The sequence below is a fragment of the Ranitomeya imitator genome, chromosome 9, assembly GCF_032444005.1.
Source record: "Ranitomeya imitator isolate aRanImi1 chromosome 9, aRanImi1.pri, whole genome shotgun sequence".
Taxonomy (NCBI): Eukaryota; Metazoa; Chordata; class Amphibia; order Anura; family Dendrobatidae; genus Ranitomeya; species Ranitomeya imitator.
This window is the reverse complement of record NC_091290.1, coordinates 91,469,577-91,488,285: the sequence shown is the minus strand read 5'-3', so window position 1 is coordinate 91,488,285 and position 18,709 is coordinate 91,469,577. Positions and strand designations below refer to the sequence as shown.

General features: G+C 42.9%; 1 protein-coding gene across 4 annotated transcripts in view; it reads right to left on the bottom strand.

Moving 5' to 3' along the window:
* SPON1 (spondin 1) overlaps positions 1-18,709 on the bottom strand; it is a 1,002,740-nt gene that overhangs the window by 207,907 nt on the left and 776,124 nt on the right. For all 4 annotated transcript variants that reach the window (XM_069739940.1, XM_069739943.1, XM_069739942.1 and 1 more), the window contains one exon: positions 15,836-16,006. In XM_069739940.1, coding sequence (XP_069596041.1) covers positions 15,836-16,006 — 171 coding nt within the window. The remainder of the gene's footprint in view (positions 1-15,835; positions 16,007-18,709) is intronic.

Genomic DNA, 18,709 nt, shown 5'->3' with positions numbered 1-18,709 from the left:
CCCTTGACAGGCCAGGTGGTCCTCATTTTTTTCTAGAGTTAATTTTTCCATCATATTCAGGCCGGGGTCAAAGAATTTTTGGGCTGACGCTTTGTCATGCAGCCTTGATTCAGTTTCTCCTCCAAAAATCCCTTCCTCTATTCTTCCTCAGAGGATAGTAATTTCTATGGTATCCTCAGAATTGGAAGCGGGGTTTCACCAAGTAGTCTTTGGCTCCTTCTGCTACCCCTGGATCTAAGTGATTTGTGCCCGTGTACCTCAGATTACGTCTGTTGCAGGAGTTTCACAACTCTATCTTGAGGGGTCACCCGGGACTCACAGCTACACAGAAAGTTATATGTAGACTTTTTTGGTGGCTATCCATGCTTAACAACATTAAAAATTTTGTGTATGCTTATGAAGTTTGCGCACGCGCTAAAGTGTGTCATAACCGGAAATTGGATCTACTGCCTATTCCTGAAAGAAGGCGGACTCATTTGTCCATGGATTTCATCACGAATTTGCCTTTGTCTAGTGGGAAGACCGTTATTTAGGGGGTGGTTGACAGATTCAGTAAACAAGCTCACTTTGTTCCGTTATCAAGGTTACCTAATGCAGAGCCACTTTCCAGGTTATTCATCAATATGTGGTGAGGCTGCATGTCATTTTCAGTGTTGAGCGATACCTTCCGATATCGGGAATTATCGGATCTGATTGGATCCGACCAATACCCAAAAAATATCGGATATCGCCGATTCCGATACCGGAAACCAATGCAAATCAATGGGACACAAATATCAAAATGAAAATAAACCCTTTCTTTCCTTTGCACATCCAGTTCGGGAGGGGCGAAGAGTGTGGGCAGTGCGTGGGCGGAGACTGCGTGTCTGTGTGTGCGGGCGGGGTCTGTGCGGGACCGTGGGGGGTCTGTGTGGGCCTGCCAGGGGTCTGTATGGGCCTCTCGGGGGCCTGTGTGGGCCTGCTGGGGGTCTGTAGGGGCCTCTTAGGGGTCTGTATGGGCCTGCCGGGGGTCTGTGCGTGCCTGCCGGGGTTCTGTGCGGGCCTGATGGGTGTCTGTACGGGCCTCTCGGGGGTCTGTGCGGGCCTCTCGGGGGTCTTTGTGTCTGTGTGCAAGCATCGTCCGACGGGATTACAAGTCCCATCGGGCTATGCCTGCTACAATGACAGTGATTGACACATTAGCCAATGATGGGACAGTAGTAGTCCCATCATCCGGCTAATGTGTTGAATGTAAACAAAAACCACAAACATACATACTACATACATACAACACACTACATACATACTACATGCAAACAACATACCACATACATACAACATACATACAACATACCACATACATACAATATACATACAACATACTACATATATACAACATACATACAACATACATACATACTACATACATACTACATACATACTACATACATACAACATACTACATGCATACAACATACATACAACATACATATAACATACCACATACATACAATATACATACAACATAGTACATACATACAACATACATACTACATACATACAACATACATACAACCTACATACATACTACATACATCATACATACAACATACTACATACATACTACATACAATACATTCATACATTACATACAATACATACAGTACAGACCAAAAGTTTGGACACACCTTATCATTTAAAGATTTTTCTGTATTTTCATGACTATGAAAATTGTACATTCACACTGAAGGCATTAAAACTATGAATTATCACATGTGGAATTATATACTTATCAAAAAAGTGTGAAACAACTGAAATTATGTCTCATATTCTAGGTTTTTTAAAGTAGCCACCTTTTGATTTGATGACTGCTTTGCACACTCTTGGCATTCTCTTGATGAGCTTCAAGAGGTAGTCACCGGGAATGGTTTTCACTTCAAAGGTATGCCCTGTCAGGTTTTATAAGTGGGATTTCTTGTCTTATAAATGGGGTTGGGACCATCAGTTGTGTTGTGCAGAAGTCTGGTGGATACACAGCTGATAGTCCTAATGAATAGAATTAGAATTTGTATTAATGCAAGAAAAAAGCAGCTAAGTAAATAAAATGAGTGGCCATCATTACTTTAAGAAATGAAGGTCAGTCAGTCCGAAAAATTGGGAAAACTTTGAAAGTGTCACCAAGCGCAGTGGCAAAAACCATCAAGCACTACAAAGAAACTGGCTCACACGAGGACCGCCCCAGGAAAGGAAGACCAAGTGTCACCAAGATTATCCGTGTCACCAGCCTCAAAAATCGCAGGTTAACAGCAGCTCAGATTAAAGACCAGGTCAATGCCACACAGAGTTCTAGCAGCAGACACATCTCTACAACAACTGTTAAGAGGAGATTTTGTGCAGCAGGCCTTCATGGTAAAATAGCTGCTAGGAAACCACTGCTAAGGACAGGCAACAAGCAGCAGAAGAGACGTGTTTGGGCTAAAGAACACAAGGAATAGACATTAGACCAGTGCAAATCTGTGCTTTGGTCTGATGAGTCCAAATTTGAGATCTTTGATTCCAACCGTGTCTTTGTGCGATGCAGAAAAGGTGAATGGATGGACTCTACATGCCTGGTTCCCACCGTGAAGCATGGAGGAGGAGGTGTGATGGTGTGGGGGTGCTTTGCTGGTGACACTGTTGGGGATTTATTCAAAATTGAAGGCATACTGAACCAGCATGTCTACCACAGCATCTTGCAGCGGCATGCTAATCCATCCGATTTGCATTTAGTTGGGCCATTTATTTTTCAACAGGACAGTAACCTCAAACACACCTCCATGCTGTGCAAGGGCTATTTGACCAAGAAGGAGAGTGATGGGGTGTGCGACGCCAGATGACCTGGCCTCCACAGTCACCAGACCTGATCCCAATCGAGATCGTTTGGACTGCAGAGTGAAGGCAAAAGGGCCAACAAGTGCTAAGCATCTCTGGGAATTCCTTCAAGATTGTTGGAAGAACATTCTGGTACTCCCTCTTGAAGCTCATCAAGAGAATGCCAAGACTGTGCAAAGCAGTCATCAAAGCAAAAGGTGGCTACTTTGAAAAACCTAGAAAATAAGACATATTTTCAGTTGTTTCACACTTTTCTTGTTAAGTATATAATTCCACGTGTTAATTCATAGTTTTGATGCCTTCAGTGTGAATGTACAGTTTTCATAGTCATGAAAATACAGAAAAATCTTTAAATGAGAAGATGTGTCCAAACTTTTGGTCTGTACTGTACATATAGACATACAGTACATATAACAGAGTACATACTCACCATCACTTGTCACTTTGTTAAATTTCTCACACAGCAATGCCAAAAGTGAGACTAGGGACTATATTTTTTACAGTGGCGGAGGAATACAGTGCGGAAGGATACCTTCCTCCCGTCATTGTATTCCCCTAGAGAGCGGTCACATCAGCTGATGCTGCTGTTCCCCATGGGAGATTGTCGCGGGACACTTGTGGATTTCTGCGGATCAGGGAGTATATTGTTTGTTTATTATTTTAATATTTTTTACAGATGACACTGGCTTCGGGGAACAAAGTGACAAGTGATGGTGGGTATGTTCTCTGTTATGAAAGGCAATTCAGTACCACAATGGACATAGCGGTCAGAGCACATACAGTGATCTGACAATAACCCCAAATCATAGAACGAGCTCTGAGACGTGGGAACTCTGCAGACCACAATCCCTAATCCTCTCCAAACAACACTAGAGGCAGCCGTGGATTGCGCCTAACTCTGCCTATGCAACTCGGCACAGCCTGAGAAACTAACTAGCCTGAAGATAGAAAATAAGCCTACTTTGCCTCAGAGAAATACCCCAAAGGAAAAGGCAGCCCCCCACATATAATGACTGTGAGTTAAGATGAAAAGACAAACGTAGAGATGAAATAGATTCAGCAAAGTGAGGCCCGACTTTCTTAACAGAGCGAGGATAGAAAGGTAACTTTGCGGTCTACACAAAACCCTAAAGAAAACCACGCAAAGGGGGCAAAAAGACCCTCCGTACCGAACTAACGGCACGGAGGTACACCCTTTGCGTCCCAGAGCTTCCAGCAACAAATTAGACAAGCTGGACAGAAAAAATAGCAAACAAATAGCAAAGAAGAACTTAGCTGAGGGGGGGCGTGGCTATGTAGTGAAGGAGAGAGGACGCACTGCGAGAGAGCTCCCCAATCCTTCTGAATATCCTGCACCAAGACCCCTGCATACGGTGATATATTCACCACCGCCGAACCCCCTAGACTCCAGGCGACTTTCCGGGACCCTGCCGAGAGATCGATTTGGCCGGGGAGCTGCGGGGACTAAAGATCTCGGGACCCGCGGCTGGGAAGCGGCCATCTTGGGCAGAGCGTGCTTTGCGAGGAGAAGCGCGGTGCCGCTCTGAATCGGGACAGGGCTGCGCTCTGATCACCAGGCGATTACCGACACTAGCGGTGAGCGCTGAGAGCTAGCGGTGCACCGGGTGAGTGAGAGACTGGGGCGAAGGTGGTGCCTGTGTGGGGCGGCTGTCACCCTCAGAGCGCGCGCTTCGGCAGTTGAAGACGCGGCGCCATCTTAATATCTCTGCAGCACTGTAGGAGTGGGGGTGCGAGCACATATCCGGGACACATTGGAAGGACGCGCGGTGTGTGCCCTGGAAGATTGGGCCCTGCGCTCCTCATATATAAGACACTCCACTTCTCGGTGCCATTACCCCTGAGGGCTTTGGATCCCTCTTTTGGCTGCTGACACTGCAGGCACAGTGAACCTTCCCTGGTGCGTGGCACCCCAGTGGAACTTTGAGATTGCCCCATTTATAACTTAAACTTCAGTTTGCTGCAATCACCATCCTGTGATAACTTTGCTGGGCTTATATATATATACTGTGACTCTGACCTTGCTAATCATGCAGCGCACTAAGGGCTCAGGGGCAGCTGATAAACTGAAGGAATTTGCCAGAATGGATCCCTCTGATAACACACGTAACCTGAGAAATAACCCCTCTCAAATGCAACGCAAAAATCGTCCCTCTGATGGTACTGAGGGAAGTGAACAGGAGGAACTGACGCTTAAACAAGCGTCGGACCAGTTAATGCAAGCTATTTCCCTAACCAGAACATCTCTCACTGAGAAGATAGAGGATGTACACACCGAGGTGGGACGTCTCCGTCAAGATATGCAGACTATGATGGGACGCATTACAGAAGTAGAGGAGAGGGTATCACATGTGGAAGATACCATCACACCCATGGAGGCCAAGTTGACAAAAGTAGCCGGCTCTATAAATGCCTGGAAACAAAAGGCAGATGACCTAGAGAACAGACTACGCCGGAATAATATCCGTATCATTGGTCTGCCGGAGCGTTCAGAGGGTCAACAACCTGAGGCATTCCTGGAGGGGTGGCTCAAATCTTCTCTGGGAGATGAATTCTCATCGACATTTGCTGTGGAAAGAGCCCATCGAGTACCCACAAAATCTCTTCCTCCCGGGACCCCTCCTAGACCTTTTCTGGCACGGATCCTCAATTGCAAGGATAGAGATACTATTTTACGGTTGGCACGGCAGAAAAGCCCTATTAAATTCGATAATGCTGTAATCTCGATCTTCCCGGATTTCTCCGTGGAACTTCAAAAACAAAGGGCCAGATTTATGGAGATCAAGAAGCAACTCAGAGACAAAAATATCATCTATTCAATGGTCTTCCCGGCCCGGCTCCGTGTTGTCTACAAGGGTTCTTCGGTGTTTTTCACGGATCCGGCGGAGGTGACCGAATGGCTACGATCTCATGGGGAGTCTTGAGTAAAGGAATCCTGAATATGTTTAGTCAAGTAGAACTCTTTGGATTACTAAATAAGGAGCTCTCTCTGGAGAAGTCCAGATTACCAACTATACCGGACGCTGAATCCAGCAGGGGTATCCCCTTATTTCTTTAACAATGGGAGCACAGGACGTTGCTCCTATACTGTTTGGTTTTTGTTCAATTTTTCTTCTTTTACTGGTTTTCTCTGTTATTTAAGTAGAAACTGCCGTCGACAATGCTATTGCTTCCTATGTACCACCTTTGATCTTTGCCTGAATAATAGCATGTATCATATTTGGATGAATAGACATGGGGTCTGAAATAGTGTGCATGACGTGGAATATACGAGGCATCAAATCCCCCCGAAAGAAAATTAAGGTTTTCTCGCAAATCAGGCACTACCACCCTCACATAATAGCCCTTGTGGAGACTCATCTGACCAGGGATACGGCCCGATATATACAGAAGCCGTGGGTACAATGGTACATACATGCTTTCCACACCAGCTACTCGAGAGGAGTTTCATTGTTAATACATAGAGATGTTAGGTGGGAAGCTAAGGAGGCTCGAAGAGACCCTGATGGCCGATTTGTATTTGTGCATGCATTAATCAATTCTAGCGAATATGTGATTTTATGTGTCTATAACCCTCCCCCTGCTAGTATGTCAGTTCTCCGGATGGCAATGAGCTTTGCTCTAAATTATCCGGACGCACAAGTCATTTGTATGGGAGACTTTAACTTAGTCATGGATAATAGCCTTGATAAATTGAGACTAGATGACGGGGGATCTGGGGAGCCCCCCTCTTCGGCCCCGACCCAATTGGCATCATTTATAGAGAGTAGTGGATGGCTTGACCTGTGGCGGATACGTCACCCTGGAGTGCGGGGATACACCTGTCACTCATCTACTAGACAATCCCTATCTCGCATAGATTACATATTTGGTTCTAGTGGGCTGGTAACATGGGTGGATAACGTGGAACACGGTAATAGGGGGATATCGGACCATAGCCCGATTATACTTAAACTCAAATTTGGACAATCAAGGAGTGGCATGGTCTGGAAGCTGAACCCCTTTTGGCTTAAACTAATGGATAATAACGACAGAACAGAGGATCAGTTAAATTGTTTCATATCGTCTCACCCAGAGCCCCAGAACACCAATTTATTCTGGGACACCCTCAAAGCATACTTGAGGGGATGCCTGTCCTCCACAATTACATACATAAAAAGGGTGACCTTGAGGGAGGACGACGGGGTGGAACAGAGACTGAAAGATGCGGAGGCCGCATATATAGCCAGCCAAACCAATGGCAATAGAATTGAATGGTTGACCTCACAGAGATTATACACTCAGCACATGGACACCAAATCTAAACGTAAGCTGTTCTTCACGCGTCAGTCATACTTTGAATTGGGGAATCAAACCGGTAAATTCCTAGCCTATCTGGTACGTCAACATAATACATCTAATACAGTATTACAGATTCGTGCGCCAGACGGCTCATTAGTGTCCACGACCGAAGAAATACTTCAATGTTTTTATGACTACTATGAATCATTATATAGTTCCAAAAGTAGCCTCGGCGTTTCACAATGTCTAGATTATTTATCAGATATAATATTCCCCACACTGAATCCCACTCAGCGAGAACTTATGGATGCTGCATTCACTTTGGAAGAGGTAGAATATGCCATAATGGACATGTCCTCTGGGAAGGCTCCTGGGCCGGACGGGTTTCCTGTTGAGTTATATAAGAGATACCGGGGTATACTAGCACCACTCCTACTGAAGGTGTTCCAGGGCATATGGGAGGGAGGATGCATGCCTGATACCTTTTATGAGGCAAATATTGTTATACTTAAAAAAGAGGGGAAGGACCTTCTGGATTGTGGCTCCTATCGGCCCATATCGTTAGTTAATGTAGATTATAAAATTTTCACTAAAATTTTGGCCATTAGACTGAATTCCATCATATTGGACCTTATCCATCCAGATCAAACTGGCTTTATGCCTGGCAAAAATACTTCTATTAACATTAGGCGAGTTCAATCCATAATCCAATATAGTTCTTTGATGTCAGATAACAATTGGGCAATAGCATCCTTGGATGCGGCCAAGGCCTTCGATTCTCTTGAATGGCCCTTCCTATCAGCATGCCTACAGAGGTATGGCTTTGGAGATAGATTTCTAGGGTGGATCAGGGCATTATATATGAAACCTAAGGCGCGCATAATCATAAATAATTCCATCTCTAAGTCCCTCTCATTGTTTAGGGGAACTCGTCAGGGATGCCCCCTCTCACCGGCTCTCTTTGCTCTCGCAATAGAGGCATTGGCAATACGTATGAGATCCTCCCCGGATATCAGAGGCATAGATATAGCGGGTCGGGTGGATACCATCGGCCTATATGCCGATGATATGGTAATATTCATGGATAAGGCAAAGGAAACACTGCCCAAAGTAATTGCTATCATAGACGTCTTTAGTAAATATTCTGGCCTGTATATAAACTGGGACAAATCTGCTCTACTACCTCTCTCTCATACTCCCATGTTAAATCTTGAAACTCTGTCCTCACTACCGGTCGTATCAAATTTTAAGTATCTGGGTATTTATATGTCCCAAAGTAGCAATTCCGATTTACAACTTAATATTTATCCTTTACTAGAACTAGTCAAATCCAAATTTGCATCATGGAGCAAACTCCCACTGTCTGTTGCGGGCCGTATCAACCTAATCAAAATGGTTCTGCTCCCTAAATTTAATTATTGTTTGCAACATAGCGCAGTACCAGTACCTAAGTTCCTCTTTACTAATTTAAACTCCCTAATAACTTCCTTTATATGGGGAAAATCTAGGCCCAAACTTAAACTTTCTGTTTTACAGAGACCTAAGCAGGGGGGTGGAGCGGCGTTACCGGACTTCTTTCTATATTATCTGGCGGGGCAGGCTAAGGTATTGGTCACGTGGATGCCTGGTGGTTATCTCCCTAACTCTGAACATCATTTGCTTCATTCTGCTCGAGTGGAGTGTCCATTGGGTTTTCTAGAATCGGAGAGAATGATCACCCCTCATCCGCTGCCCATGCTTCGACTGGCGAGATTAATTTGGAGACAAATTAAAAAAATTGTTGGATATACAGATATTATAGCTGAAATGCCCCTTTGGGGAAATAGCTATTTTCCAACGCTGTTGAATCACCCGTCCACCGCCTTCTGGGTGATGCATGGTGTTACCTCGGTGGGGGATCTACATGACCGGGGGACCTTTGTGTCCTTTGAACAGCTGCAGACTAAACATGATATTCCGAGATCCCAATTTTTTCGTTTTTTACAATTAAGATCAGCTTTCCAGTCATATATGAGGGGGGTGGTTACGGGCCGCACAATCTCGTCTCTGCCTCTAATAGGGATCCTCAAATCCCAGGGACCCCAGGGCCTCATTTCCTCTTTATATACTTACATGATATCAGTAGGTGCGGAATCAGTTATAAGACTCATTAAGGAGAAATGGGAGAGACTCATCCCTGACACACAGGAAGAAGAATGGGAGGAAATTTTAGAGTCCCCGATGAAGGTATCCCCATCGGTTAATAACAGAATGACACAATTATACATAATATACCAATCATATCTAACTCCCGTGCGGCTTTTTAAAATGGGTCGACTTCACTCTGCGGAATGTCTGCGCTGTCACCTGTCAGATGCGGACTTTGTTCACATGATGTGGAGCTGCCCGGTCATTCTTCAATACTGGAAGGAGGTGACCTCATTACTCTCCTCTATAGTATTGGCCCCTGTTCCTCTTGAGCCACTAAATTGTTTGTTTGGGGTGTGGGATGAGGAGACTTGGGGTCATCACGTTGCAATTTTCTTACGAGAGTCACTTTTCATGGCAAGGAAGGTGGTGGCAATGCGGTGGATGGGGGGTTCGTGTCCCTCACTCAGAGCCTGGGTTGAGTTAGTAAATTCGATTATCCCATACGAACGTACACTGTATCAAAATAGAGGATGCCCGGGTAAATTTGAGAAGATCTGGAGCGGCTGGAACTCCTCTCACCTCACTTTATAACTCATGGTTATTTATACTAGTGCAAAGTGTCAATTCTTTCTAGGTATCATGCAGAAAGGGACGTAGGTTTATTGTTAGGCGGCAGAAAGTAGTTAGTAAGATACAGTTATAGTTAAGATTTAATAACTGTAAATTTTTCATGACTCCACGTCAGATATGTACGGTTTCAGTGGAGTAAAAGATATGTTGGACACACACTATGATATTCAGTTATGTATACATTGTACGTACTCAATATTGTATGTAATACTAAGGAGTATAAATTTGTGTATTATGTTGTTGTTCTTTCAACATTATGGTTAATAAACGAATTTAAAAAAAAAAAAAGAAGAACTTAGCTATGCTGAGCAGCAGGCCACAGGAATGATCCAGGGAAAAGCAAGTCCAACACTGGAACATTGACAGGAAGCCAGGATCAAAGCATTAGGTGGAGTTAAGTAGAGAAGCACCTAACGACCTCACCAGATCACCTGAGGGAGGAAACTCAGAAGCCGCAGTACCACTTCCCTCCACCAACAGAAGCTCACAGAGAGAATCAGCCGAAGTACCACTTGTGACCACAGGAGGGAGCTCTGCCACAGAATTCACAACAGTTCTCTATGTTATAAGTACTGTATGTCTATATGAATGTATTGTATCTAGTATGTATGTAGTATTTTGTATGTATGTTGTATGTATGTAGTATGCTGTATGTAAGTATGTAGTATGTATGTAGTATGTATGTGTGTTGTATGTATGTAGTATGTATGTATGTAGTATGTTGTATGTATGTTGTATGCATGTAGTATGTTGTATGTAGTATGTATGTTTATGCTTTGTTTTTTACATTCAACACATTAGCCGTATGATGGAACTACTACTGTCCCATCATGTGTCAATCACTGTCATTGTAGAAGGCATAGCTCGATGGGACTTGTAGTCCCATTGGACGATGCCTGCACACACACTAAACCCCCGGCAGGCCCGCACAGACCCCTGGCAGGCCCGCAGATACCCCCGCAGCCCGCACAGACCCCCGGCAGGCCCATACAGACCCCTGGCAGGCCCGCACAGACACCCCACAGTCACGCACAGACCCCGCCCGCACACACAGACATGCAGTCTCCGCCCACACACCACCCACACACCATTATAGTGCATCATGACATCATTTCGGCAACCAATCACAGCCATGCCATTATTTAACATGGCTAACATGCCTAACAGGATGTGCCCACACTTCTCAGGATCCTCAACTGGCTCATTGCATTATGGGAACTTCCGATTCCAGTATTCAATATTGTAAAAGTATCGGAACTCCAATACCGCGTATATCGGCCGATACCCAATATTTCAGTATCGGAATGCTCAACACTAGTTATGGCTCAGCAGGAGGACTGGTTCTCATTCTTACCTCTTGCTGAATTCGCCTTTAATAGTCATGTTAAGCAGTCTATTGTAACCTCGCCGTTTTTTGCAATGATGGTTTTCATCCTCATTTTGGTGAATTCTCGAGGATGAGTTCTGATTGTCCGAGAGTGGAGGTTGATATACAAAAACTGGAGGATGTCTGGAGGGAGGTTCAGAGGAATATTGAGGTAGCCCAGAGTCGCCAGAAATGGAAGGAAGATAGGAAACCTTCATGGGTCCCATATTCAGGGTTGGTGATAAGGACTGGCTTTAATCCAAAAATATTAAATTAAAAGTGCCATCAGCCAAGTTGGGTCCTAAGTTTATTGGTCCATATGAGGTTTTTAGAGGATGTTAACCCAGTGGCTTTCAGACTAAAACTCCCTCCATCTTTTCGCATACCAAATGTATTTCATAAATCACTATTGAAAGAGTTTATCTCTTCCTTTTGGCCTTCTTCATCTCCATCTCCACCAGTTTCTGTCAATGACAGTTTTGAGTTTGAGGTTCAAAGCATTGTTGATTCCTGAAAAGTCCATAGTTCCCTCCAGTACCTAATTCATTGGGGAGGTTATGGATCGGAGGAGAGATCTTGGATCCCTGTCAATGCTGATCCTCTGGTCAGGACCTTCCATTGCAGGTTTCTTGGGAAACCTGGGGGTCTGGTGCCCCCCTTTCCCTAGAAGAGGGGGTACTGTCACGATTCCTCTGATCAGTGAATGATTGCTATGCTGTTCTATGGAGACTTTCTTGCTGAGCTGTCTGTCTTGATTGACAGTTTTGTTGTCCCATACTGGTATGGGCTTGCTGGGCTGGTGGTGTCTTGACTGACACATTAGCGGTCCAATCTGTGTCTGGGGTGTGTGGGACTTTCAGCAGGCGTTCAGTGTTCTGGTTATTGCATGGCTTCCTAGCTGAGCTGTCTGCCTCTGATCCCTGCCAGATTCTGTTCTGATCAGCTGCTGCCTGACCCTTTGGACCGTGTTCTGACTATCTGTCTGTCTTGTCCTTCAGCTTTTGATCCATTATCTCTGGTTATTGACCCTGGACTGTGACCTGACTTAGGGTGGTTTCACATTTGCGTTTTTTTTTTTTGCGTTTTTGCGGTAAAAAACGCAAAAAAACACATGCTTTTTTTTCCCTATACTTAACATTAAAAACGCATGCGTTTTTTTGCATGCGTTTTGACGCGTTTTTGCAACACATGCGTTTTTTCTCTGCAGGCATTTTGTTGCAGAAATGCAACATGTAGTAATTTTAGCGGCGTTCAGCGGCATTTTTTTATCGCGAAAAAAACACATGCGTTTTTTCGCGGTAAAAAAACGTATTGATGTGTATGTAAACACATGCGTTTTTAAGCACATGCGTTTGCATGCGTTTTTATAGAAAAACACAAGAATACACACTTATAAGCCATCCCCAACTCTAACCCTAAAACACAAACTGTAACACAAACTGTAACACAAACTCTAACACAAACTGTAACACAAACTCTAACACAAACTCTATCACAAACCCTAACACAAACCCTAACCCTAACTGTAACCCTAACCCTAGCCCTAACCCTAGCCCTAACCCTAGGGATCCTAACCCTAACCCTAGGGATCCTAACCCTAACCCTTAGGGTTAGGATCCCTTAGGGTTAGGGTTACGGTTAGAGTTAGAGTTTGTGTTAGGGTTAGGATCCCTAGGGTTAGAGTTTGTGTTTTAGGGTTAGGGTTAGAGTTTGTGTTAGGGTTAGGGTTTGTGTTAGGGTTAGGGTTACGAACCCTAGGGTTAGGGTTAGAGTTTGTGTTAAGGTTAGAGTTTGTGTTAGGGTTAGGATCCCTAGGGTTAGGGTTAGGGTTTGTGTTAGGGTTAGGATCCCTAGGGTTAGGGTTAGGATCCCTAGGGTTAGGGTTAGGGTTTGTGTTAGGGTTAGAGTTTGTTTTAGAGTTTGGGTTAGAGTTTGTTTTACAGTTTGGGTTAGAGTTTGGGTTAGGGTTAGGGTTTGTGTTAGGGTTAGGATCCCTAGGGTTTGGGTTAGGGTTTGTGCTAGGGTTAGGATCCCTAGGGTTAGGGTTTGTGTTAGGGTTAGAGTTTGTGTTAGGGTTAGGATCCCTAGGGTTAGGGTTTGTGTTAGGGTTAGGATCCCTAGGGTTAGGGTTTGTCTTAGGGTTAGGATCCCTAGGGTTAGGGTTAGAGTTTGGGTTAGGGTTTGTATTAGGGTTTGTGCTAGAGTTTGTGCTAGAGTTTGGGTTAGAGTTTGGGTTAGAGTTTGTTTTACAGTTTGGGTTAGAGTTTGGGTTAGGGTTAGAGTTTATGTTAGGGTTAGGATTTGTGTTTGGGTTAGGATCCCTAGGGTTAGGGTTAGGGTTTGTGTTAGGGTTAGAGTTTGTGTTAGGGTTAGGATCCCTAGGGTTAGGGTTTGTGTTAGGGTTAGAGTTTGTTTTAGAGTTTGTGTTATAGTTTGGGTTAGAGTTTGGGTTAGAGTTTGTTTTACAGCTTGGGTTAGAGTTTGGGTTAGGGTTAGAGTTTGTGTTTTGGGGTTAGGGTTAGGGTTAGAGTTTGTGTTAGGGTTAGGGTTAGGATCCCTAGGGTTACTAGGGATCCTAACCCTAACCCTAAGTATTTATGTTTATAGTGGGTTTTCTAGTTGATTTTGATGATTGGCAGCTGTCACACACTTCTCATCATGCGTTTCAAAAACGCAAACGCAGGAAAAAACGCGTCAAAACGCGTTTAAACGCAAAAACGCATGCGCTTAAAAAACGCTGCGTTTAAACGCGTTTTTGCACCAAATGCGTTTGTGTTTAAAACGCTGCGTTTTAAAACGCAAGTGTGAAACCAGCCTTACACCTTCATCTTTTCCCTTGGTTATTTACGTACTCTCTCGGTATTGACCCCGAAAACATCTGACTCTTCTGCCTCATGGCTTGTCAGAAGCGTCACAATTTGGTCATTAACAAAAGTTCATCTTAATATTTTGTTATTTATCCTTTGTTGTCAAAGACAGAGGTCAAACATTTTCTGTAAGTCTTCACAAGGCTGGCACACACTGTTGGATGTAAGTTGGCCCATGCAGATCTCATCTAGAGCAGTGATGTTTTGGGCCTGTCGCTGGCAACACGGACTTTCAAATGCCTCCAAAGGTTTTCTATGGGGTTGAGATCTGGAGACTGGCTAGGCCACTCCAGGACCTTCATATGCTTCTTACAAAGCCACTCCTTTGTTGCCCTGGCAGTGTGCTTGGGATCATTATCATGCTGAAAGAACCATCCACGTTTCATCTTCAATTCCTTTGCTGATGGAAGGAGGTTTGCACTCAAAATCTCATGATACATGGCCCCATTCATTCTTTCATGTACATGGATTAGTTGTCCTGGTCACTTTGCAGAGAAACCGCTCCAACGCATGATGTTGCCACCACCATGCTTCACAGTACGTATGGTATCCTTTGGATGCAACTCAGCATTCTGTCTCTTCCAAACACGAGTTTTATTTCTACCAGAAAGTTCTACTTTGGTTTCATCAGACCATACGGCATTCTCCCAATACTCTTCTGGATAATCCAAATGCTCTCTAGCAAACTTCAGATGGGCCTAGACTTGTACTGTCTTAAGCAGGGGGACACATCTGGTACTGCAGGATCTGAGTCCCTGGTGGCGTAGTGTGTTACTGATGGTAACCTTTGTTACGGTGGACCCCACGGGGTGAGATCTTGCGTGGAGCCCTAGATCGAGGGAGATTATTAGTGGCCTTGTATGTTTTACATTTTCTTATTATTGCTCTCACATTTGATTTTATCTTTCCAAGCTGCTTGCCTATTGCAGATTGAGTCTTCCCAGGCTGGTGCAGGGCTACAATTTTGTTTCTGGTGTCCTTCAACAGCTCATTGGTCTTTGCCATAGTGGAGTTTGGAGTGTGACTGTTTGATGTGGACAGGTGTCTTTAATACTGATAACAAGTTCAAACAGGTGCCATTACTACAGGTAATGAGTGGAGGACAGAGGAGTCTCTTAAAGAATAAGTTACAGGCCCGCGAGAGCCAGAAATCTTGCATGTTTTTAGGTAACCAAATACTTATTTTCCACCATAATTTGCAAAATAAATCTTGCCAAATTAGACAAGATGATTTTCTGAATTTGTTTTCTCATTTTGACTCTCATAGTTGTGGTCTACCTATGATGTAAGTTACATGCCTCTCTCATCTTTTTAAGTGGGGGAACTTGCACAATTGGTGGCTGAATAAATACTTTTTTACCCACTGTATGTGTCGCAACAGGCTTTTTGATTGTTTCAAATAGCAATCAGCACTATTATGAAAGTAGCTCTGGATTGTAATGCATGTGTAAACTAGGAACAGTGCATATCTTTTAGTGTAGAACATATCTATGCAGAAAATTAAAAAAGTATGGTGAAGGTAAACATTTTCATTGCAACATTTTCATTGGGATAAGTCACAATTGCATGCAATTAGTTTCTCCTCTTAGATTCATAATTCAAACCTGAACTTTTCATGAAATTAATTTATAAAGATATTTCTAAAACAGAAATAAAAAATGTATGACAGCAAATAAATAAAAGTTTGACTTACCACATTCCTCATTGACTATACATTTCTCTGTCTCTTCTGTTGGGATTTTACACATAGATCCATCTTCTGGAAATTGCTTTACATATCGTTCCCTTGATCTCATTCCCATTCCACAGGTAACACTACAAGGGGACCACATGATCCACTCTGACATCGTACATGTGGATGCATCTGAAAGAAAGAAAAAAGAAACTGAAGAATAGTGGCAAACCTGGAACCCTCTGTAGCAATCAAATGACAGCTCCTGTCAGGTGCTGTATGGATCGCAAACCATCAATATTGAAAATCAAAACTATAAGATGTTGGATTCCAATTTAAAACCTTTAGCTAGGCCCCAGATATTATCAGGTATAATTTATAGTTCTGATTTACTCATACGAAGTAAAACAATTTTTGTGGAATCACCATAGGATATGCTGTCTGATTGAGACCAAAACCTCTGCAATCGTAATCTGAGGTGTCCTGTGCATGTCTTTATATCTAAAGAATATCAAACTAAAAAGACCTAAAAGTTCAGCAATATTAGAAAACATGGCTGATTTCAAACAAAAACAGCCTGTTCATATGTTGTGTCAGAGATTGTTGGTTAGTTCCAATGTTGTGAATTTGTGTTAGTTGCAATATCAAGGGCAATTTGTGAACATGAGTGTTTTGGAACAAATCATTCCTGTTTTTCTTATCATGTTCACGTCCTGACTCAAAACTATAAACAATGCTGAAGATCAGACCAATCAATATCTAAAGTCCTTCCATTTTGCCTCACTTAAGTCCCTCATGTACTTTATACAGCTGTCATTTGAACAATGCTTTTTCACATGCGTTAGTCGCCAACAATCTGGTCCACCTCTCTGACACAGAGTAGCGCTCACTCTGCTAAGCACTACTGTATTCTCTATCCAAGAGTTGCCAACAAACATCTCTGACAGTGGCTTGTCTTCAAGAAAACAAAAGGATTGGTAGTCCAAAATCAGACATATCAGATCCTTATTGTCCTCATTTGACAGATAACATTTTTAAATTCTTTGGTGCTCCACACTGAAGACAAGTAAAACAAAGGTCAAAAATAGAGCACTGGAGCAATGGTGCTGGACTGGTATAGCCCTGGAAAACACCGTTTTGACATATTTATCATAGAAAAGAACTTGCAATCACAAATGAGTCATAACATACGACAATAAGGTAGTTTATCTTTAACTTAGATAATAGCTAAAATAATACTACTTTTTAAAAACTTAGAGCATAGTCTGTAAATTATGAGGTTTTTGGCACCAACTTTGTTCAGTTTGTTTGGGAAACCATGGAGCTTGTGCAGAAACAAAAAGAATAAACCTCATTCACAATCAAAAATGAAGGGCCAGGATATGAGAAATATGTAATCGACCAATGACATGTTTATATATTTTTCAATATATGATATGATGTCTAAAAAAAACTTTCACCATAATATAATGGCATTAAACATAGCACTAAAATGGTTGAAGACGCCCCACAAAACAGTCTGTTGTCTCAAGGGTCATCAAGACTTTAAATAAACCTAAAGGGGTTGGCCAGGACAATTTTATTTGACGAAAGGTTGTACGTATAAATGATTAACTAAACTCACACTCTCCAGGTCAAATTTTCTCGGTTTGCCACTGCTTTTGTCTTTGTTCATAGTAACATAGTTAGCAATGCCGAAAAAAGACATTTGTCCATCCAGTTCAGCCTATATTCCATAAGAATAAATCCCCAGATCTACATCCTTCTAAAGAACCTAATAACTGTAAGATACAATATTGTTATGCTCCAGTAAGAGATCCAGGCCTCTCATGAACCCCTCAACAGACATCGCCATAACCACCTCCTCAGGCAAGGAATTCCAGATTCTCATTTCCCTAACAGTATAGAATCCTCTTATATGTTGGTGGAAAACCTTCTCTCCTCCAGATGCAGAGAATGCCACCTTTTGACCATCATATTCCTTGGTATAAACAGATCCTCGGAGAGATATTTGTATTGTCCCCTTATGTTATTAGATCGCCCCTCAGTCAACTTTTTTCTAGACTAAATAATCCTAATTTTGCTAATCTCTGTGGGTATTGTAGTTCCCCCATCCCCTTTATTAATTTTGTTGCCCTCCTTTTGTACTCGCTCTAGCTCCATCATATCCTTCCTTAGCACCGGTGCCCAAAATTGTACACAGTAGTCCATGTGCGGTCTAACCAGGGACTTATACAGAGGCAGAATAATGCTCGCATCATGTGTATCCAGACCTCTTTTAATGCACCCCATGATCCTATTTTCCTTGGCAAACAAGGACATCATCACATATCAAAGTCAAAGATCAGAAATACTCTGCATGATACCTGATTCTGATAAATGAGTCTGATACTTGAGTCTGATACATGAGTCTGATACATGAGTCTGATACATGAGTCTGATACATGAGTCTGATACATGATACATTCAAACATAGGAATACAAATGTTTTTCAAATACCAGCAATACAGTACTTCAACTGTTCATCTCACAAGCAAAGAAAAAGGATATTTTCACTCTATTTGAGCTAATGGCTGAGTGGTAAAGCTCCTAGCTTATGGAATAGAAAGCTTGAGTTCAAGCCCAGTGAAAGTAAACTTTTTTTTTTTAACTTATGCTGCCTGGCACACAAACTCCAGAGATGTTTCACTTTGATGAGTGAACGAAGTCACGTCACATAAATAAGAATAAAAATCAAAATTAATTTTACACTCACATACAGTTTGCAAAGAAGATTTCATAGCCAAAGACAATCAGTACCTGTTATTATTTCAGCTTGCGGTACAATGGTAAGGCTGCTGTCTCTAGAGTGGAGTTTTTTTCTGGGTTCAAATGTCATATTTGATTTTTTTTTTA